At 50.3% G+C, this 6567-nt stretch overlaps 1 protein-coding gene across 2 annotated transcripts in view; it reads left to right on the top strand.

The window, feature by feature from the left end:
- Positions 1-1093: 1093 nt before the first annotated feature.
- The window catches only part of Ca12 (carbonic anhydrase 12), a 55848-nt gene continuing 50374 nt past the window's right edge, over positions 1094-6567 (top strand). For both annotated transcript variants that reach the window (XM_005347735.2, XM_005347733.2), the window contains exons 1-2: positions 1094-1258; positions 4688-4708. In XM_005347735.2, the coding sequence (XP_005347792.1) occupies positions 1174-1258; positions 4688-4708 (106 nt within the window). In that variant the 5' untranslated portion in view covers positions 1094-1173. The remainder of the gene's footprint in view (positions 1259-4687; positions 4709-6567) is intronic.

Genomic DNA, 6567 nt, shown 5'->3' with positions numbered 1-6567 from the left:
TGTGTAGGCTGAGTAGCAACAGAGACTGGAGAGGGATGGACCAGGTTACAAACTTGGGGGTTATATACTGAGCCATGTGTATAGGCAGTAGAGGGGACAGAGTTACTAGGGGAAAGGTAACCAGGCCCCATACCTGGAGTGGTGCAAAGACACTTTAAGACCCAGGGAAGCAGGAATAACAAACCGAAGATATAGGAAGGGTGGGGGACAACAGGGCAGCAGCTTGGTAAAGACCTAGCTAGACATGGGCTAAACATGAAGGCGATCAGAGCCGCATGCTGTCATGCAGCACAAGTGTGCATATTGCCAAGCAGGCAGATATACGAGAAAAGTGCACAGAAGTAGCAACAGGTGGTTACTACTGCACTGGCAACAGCTTGGCCGCTGATCTAGACTGAGACACGAACGCCTAGACCCGTCTCTGAGGCTTTTAGACACTCAGCAAAGATGCAAGTCCTTTTCTTTCACGACTACTACAGGGAGGGCACCTTCTCCCCCAGCTTCCTACTGAGGATGGACAGATAAACTGTGGATTTGCACAAGGAGCAAGCCTCTTCCCGGGAGAAATTCTAATCGCTGAGTAAAGCTGCTCATTCGTGTGAATCCCATTATACCATTTTCCTGTTCACAGGAAACAATGTGGTTTCATTGAAAAGAGTTTGCTCTGGATGTGCTGTGCAATTCACAGCTACTTAGCTAACCCCTGTCCAGACCAGGCAGAAGCATTGGGTCCCTGAAGGAGGACTTGGCTCAAACGGCATCCTATGGAGACTTTCAAGCAAGGTCAGTGACAGACCACGGCCACATTCAGTGAAGTGACTAATGCTTCCCTGGCTTCCCACAGCTCCCTGGGAGACCTGGCTCCCCAGGTGGCCCAGAGGAAGGGCCAGGCCGGCCGGCCACTGTGGACCACTTATGTCAGGATTGCAATTCACCTTGGACCGGGGACTCCAGCCCTCCGGTAGGCTGGGCGTTTTGCTCCCGCCCTCCTGTTGATGACATCATGTTTGGGGTTGAGTTGCGGCTTAAAAAGCAGCTTGGGGGCAGCCAGCAGCCTACACTGCGAGGGCGGCGTGGTTCCAGGTTGCACGCACGCGGTGCTGGTGCGCCCCAGTCAGCTCCAAGCGCCTGGCAGCCCCAGAGCGAGTGGCAGCTTTGAGCCGCCGGGCAAAGATGCCCCACTACAACCTGCGCGCGGCGGCCGTCCTCCTTCTCGTGATTCTAAAGGAACAGCCTTCCAGCTCTGCCCCACTCAACGGTAAAGTTTCTTTTTCTTTTCTTTTCTTTTTTTTTAAGAGTCGCGCACACTCAGACTCTCAACCATGCCAGGGCAGAAGGATCTCCTGCCAGGCTCTTGCAAGATAAAATAAAATCACTACCGAGGGAGCAGGAAAGGCGCTGTGTAGGTAGCACATTTTCAGGGAAGAAATGCCCACTTCTCAGTATGTACGACCTACTGAGGTTGGAGACACGTTGCCTTTTTGATGGTGTTTTGTGCACCGTTGGCATTACTCGTTTGCCTTTTTTTCTGAGCGCTACTAGCTTTGGAGATGGGGCTTGGAAACTTGCTAGGCAGAATCCCGGAACCACCTGCAGAGCGCTGAGAAATGACAGGCTTTTTGTGTAGTGCGATCCGCAAGAAGCAAGAAGCGGGAGTCCGGCTGATCTTCAGAACCTTCAGGGGCAGTTAACCAGCAGGCTTCACCTCTGTGTTAAAGGGATAAGGTAGCAGCCCATCCTTAATCATTGTCTTTCCCCCAGAGGACTCCATTACCCGGAGCCTACACGTGTGTGCACGTGCACCCCCTATTTCTGATTGTAAAAAGGTGCTGAACTCCAGAGGGCAAGGGTGCTGAGGGTGCCGCGTGGGGTGTCCGGCTGAGGTGGGAAGAGGAACCTGAGCTGTGGGCTCGTGTCCAAAGCCTGGTTAATTAACTCCTTTGGAACAAGACAGGGAAAGCAAGCTTTAGCCTGACTCTCAGCTGCTTTTCTCAGGGAGAGGTCAGTGGCTAGGTCCTGCTGGTGACAATCTCCACATCGTGGAGATACTTGTGGGTGTCCAGTTCCTGGGTTGCAACATTTATACAAAGGACCCTAATGGCTGAACCCCACCCCATCTGCCGGTAGGAAGCAGGGAGAGAGCATCGGTCCTGCTCAGTGGTGTCAGAGCTCTCCACTCGGTCCTCCACCTCCTGGGAGGTCACTGTACCTGTGGGGAAGGCTGGACCTGTGGGCAACAAACTACCCCTTGGCTGAATCTTCATCTACTGGCTGGCAAGCTCTGCCTACTCACTTCCATTCAGTCAGGAAGAGGCAGGAGGTGGGAGAAATCTCCAAAAATAAGGATCAGTTTTGAAAATGGCGAGCTTTGACTAACTGCTAACTCTCCAGAAACCCATGGAGACTGAAGTTCACCAGAAATCTTAGTACTGAGCACCTCCCACAAAGGAGAGGGGAGCTGTCTATTGATCTTGGGGCGCCCTCTCTGACAGTTACTTTGCTCCCCTTCCCTCCTCGTTCTCCAAGCTGCCTTAGGGGGAGCTTGCAGTAAAACCCCACTTCCATGGGACCCTGAGCAGTCGTATCTGCCTCTAGCTTCTAAGCTTTTGTTCTGCTATTCATCGGGTCTGCTTCTTAGCTGCCTCAGGGGAGAAGTCAAACAAAACTTACTGAGGTGGTCAGAAGGACAGTTACCACCAGGTTGGGACTGGAGAGTTAGCTGAGTAAGAGGGTCAAAGTGTGCTCTGCCTGGTCCTTGGGGGACTGAAATTCCTCACAGTTGGCAGAAATCACTGCCCAAGAAAAGCTCTTGGTCCAGGGGTGGGCGGAGCATAAGGTGAAGCTGAAGGTCTTCTGGGGACAGTGTAGAGCTCTTTGTTCCTATGGCTGAGGGCCATTTCAGTGACCTGAAGGTAGAGCATGGGACAGGCTCACACTGCCTGGATGCAGTGCCATTAGCCCTTGGAAGCTGCTGGCACCCAAGTCAGAAAACAGGTAGGGCAGGACCCTGAACACCTACCTGGTCTGGACTTTGCTAAATACCCATTCCTCGGGGCATCTCCCTGCCCAGTGCCAGCTGGGTTTGCAGGTTCCAACAGGCACTGCTGAACTACCCAAACCCAGCCATTTTTGGAAAGGTAATGGAGGAGTTTGACACCCCCCCCCCAGGAAGCTACTGAAATTCACAGGAACATGGCACACGGGCAGAGATTCCTAGTAGACACATGGTCCGAGACAGGTCACTTTACATCACCTGCAAAGATGAAACTCTTCTCTTTCATTGTTAGGTATCAATAGAGTGCTTGATTCTACAAAGCCCAAAGGGGACAGTATAAATGTGTTTTCTAAAGGTATGGAGAAACTCAAAGAACTGCTTAAAAGAATCCAGAGTGGTTGTCCTAGTAGGCAAATAAATGACAAGTGACTTTTAGTGGGCTGCCATCAGCTAAAAAGCCTTGTGTAGCCATCTGACTCTGAACTACAGATGCCTCATTTGATCAAAATCACCAATTAACTCTGAAAATTAAAAATAAAATTAACACGGAGGCAAAGACATCAGACAAGGCAATAGTAGCAGCAATGAGGCAAAAGGAGATAAAAATCAACATTGAAAAGAAAGAAAGAAAAAGCAAGGTTCTCTTTCAGCTTTTAGAAACCACCATTGGCTTGAGTAGGAAATTGTTGCTCATGGGGAGTGGTCAGGTCCTTGACACTACATTTTATTAAGAGACAAAGGTGAGGCCAGTTCTTAGTCTTCCAGCTGCTTCTCCCAACCACAGACACTCAGATATACCAGGAGAGAGCGCCCAGCAGTTGCACTGTCCCTAGCTGGATATGTCCCCCAGTGTATAGGGAGATGCATCTCAGCTTGGGGTACCAGGTTTCTTCCACAAGGAAGGTGGAAGTGGGCAGGCTGGGTGACAGGGGCAGAGTCTTGCAACAACTATTTAAAGATGTCACTGGATGGGGGGGGATGAAGGACCCGTGTGAGGGGTGAGAGGGCTGGGAGGTGGTGGGTGGCTTGGCTTATGTTCCTGGCAGAATTTCTCCTCCATATTCCTGCCACTGCCGGCAGTATAGCTCAGATAGGATGGCAGCTCCCTTGGGGGGAAACCATCTTCCATTCACAGGTACTTTTCTGCTCTCTGGATACCGGTGTGAGAAGTTCTCCATGATATGTTGTTGAGTGGAAAAAACCAAGATGCTAAATAGTGTGTCTAGTAGGAGAGGTGGGAGAATACATGGGTGTCTGGCCCACCATCACCCCATAGACAAGGTGTCTACTGGAAGAGGGATGGGACGGTGGGAGAGAAATCTTTCACTGAATGAACACTTCGATTGCTTCTGGGTTTCAATTCACATGGAATGGAATTCCCTGCCCAGTTAATAATGTTTGACTTTTCTAAGATGTCTGGGGTGGCATCTATTCCAGATGCCCCCTGCTGAGTCCACAAACACCCCTACAAACTCCCTATCCTAAGCTCTGTGTGGAGCACATCTCTGAGGAGTCAGTGGAGCACAGCTCTGAGGAGTCATGGTTCTGGCTTCACGTCAGAATTTTTTATTTGGGGACAGGACACAGGCTTCCTTCTCAGTTTTGCCCACTTGAAAACCAAATGTGCAGGGTCTTCCTGGCTCTGTCATCTCCACTGTATTGCACTTACTCCTTTCCCTCTGTTCTTTACAGGATCCAAGTGGACCTATGTTGGTAAGTAGAGATTTTAAATATATTTATTAGGCAATAACCATATTTAATTAGAAACTTGGTAGAGGTTGTTGGGGGCATGGGGTGCTTGGGGGAAGCTGTGCATCGTTAGAGAGTGGCTCCTCATGAGAGTTATGTTGTGTCTTCTCCCCAAGCAGAAAGCCTGCTCCAGGGGGCACTTGAACTGTGAGACTCAGCATTGAGATTTCCAAATTCCAGTAAGAATTTCTCCCAGACCTCCCGTTGCAGGGGCCCTGGCAGGAGAGAACCCTTCCTCCTCTCTAGACGTCTTTCCTACAACAAACAAAGAAGAAAGGGCTCCTTTCGGAAAGCTTGGCCCAGGCCCTAGAACTTAAGCTGTCAGTGGATCTGAAATTAACTTCTTGTGGCCATGTTGTCAGCAAGCCACGGATGCAGAGATGATGGGCAGTCCTGAGTGAAGAGGAGGCTTGGCTAATGTTAAATACGGTCCAGGGTTTCTGTGGGCCTGGGTCAAGAACGTGTTAGTCAGCCTGGCTAGCCTGCAAGACAGTACCTGGGGCTACATTGTTGCAGTGAATGGGCAATGTCGCCACTGGCTGGAGTGAGAACTGGAAGGCAGGGCACTTGGTTGGCCCTCTGGAGAGTGCAGGAATGTTTGTGATATTTTGATAGGGACAGGGTCATGGACACTGCACATGATACAGCGTAGAAGTGACCTTACTGGTCCTGGGAGGTGAAGAAAGCAGAAGTGTTCTGCTCACGTTAAAGCCAGGAAATGCAACGGCTACGGGTAGTGACAGTCAGGGATATTGATTATGAAAGAAGAAGCATACTGCAGAGAAGTCTGACCTTCATGTGCAAAGATTAGTCTGGACACTCCTGGGAGCCCAGAAGTCACTGAATCAAAAGGCACGTTTTCCCAGGCCCAGCCTGCGGACGCTCTGTCCCCCCTCCCCCCAGCACTGCATAGCTCCACTGTTACTAACGTCCTTTTATGTGCTTATTATGTGCTAGGAACGTTACCAGGTAGCTGGGTAATTAGAAGGGTATGCTGAGCTCTCTAGCTTGGAATTACTAAAGTTCATAATTCAGAGCAGAACATAATAGGTAGTAACAGCAGATTGCTAATGAATGGTCCAGTGCTGATTGTCAGAGGAGAGAGCCAGAGCTGGGGAGTTCCAGAGACTTCCTGAAGGAACAGGCAGCCTTCTATCTAGGCCTTAAAAGAATGGGAGGATTGGGGAAGGTGGCAGATGTACCCCGTGGACAGAGGGCAGGCTGAGCAAGCTGAGATTTGAAGGAAGTGCATGGAGACGGGGTTCTAGAAGAGTCATGGCTTTGCAAGTCAGAAAGAGTCCAGCAGGAGAGGTCAGGATATTCCAGCTTGTTCTGCGTGCAGTGGGGTGGGACAGGGAGCTGATCTGGGTGTTAGGAGAAGGCAATGGGCAGATGGAAGGGATACAGGAAAGTGCTGGGTCTTTGTGGAAACTCTGCTCTGTTCCCTGTCTTCACATCCTACCTTAAAAAAGGGCAGGGTGAGAATCCACCAAAGAAAGAGTATACAGAGTTTGGCTGCAGGGGCCCATCAGACAGACTGTGTGTGTGTGTGTGTGTGTGTGTGTGTGTGTGTGTGCGCGCGCGCAGCACAATAGAAGATAGGTACTTGGATTCTGTGTTTCTCAGTAAGCCGTTTGGGCCCTCTGGGCTTCACCTGCTCCATCTGCAACCCTGAGGGTGGAGTTATCTAGACCAGTGCTCCTTGGACTACATCTTGGTATCAACTACATCAGAACCTTCTGGGGTTCCCTCTGAAAATTCAAATTTCTGGGTTTCAGCCTTATGTAAGAAGGGACCTGAGAAACCTGCATTTAAAAAAAAAA

This window comes from Microtus ochrogaster, chromosome 5 (genome assembly GCF_000317375.1).
Source record: "Microtus ochrogaster isolate Prairie Vole_2 chromosome 5, MicOch1.0, whole genome shotgun sequence".
Classification (NCBI taxonomy): Eukaryota; Metazoa; Chordata; class Mammalia; order Rodentia; family Cricetidae; genus Microtus; species Microtus ochrogaster.
The sequence above is the reverse complement of the archived record's forward strand: the minus strand, read 5'-3'. Positions and strand labels throughout refer to the sequence as shown.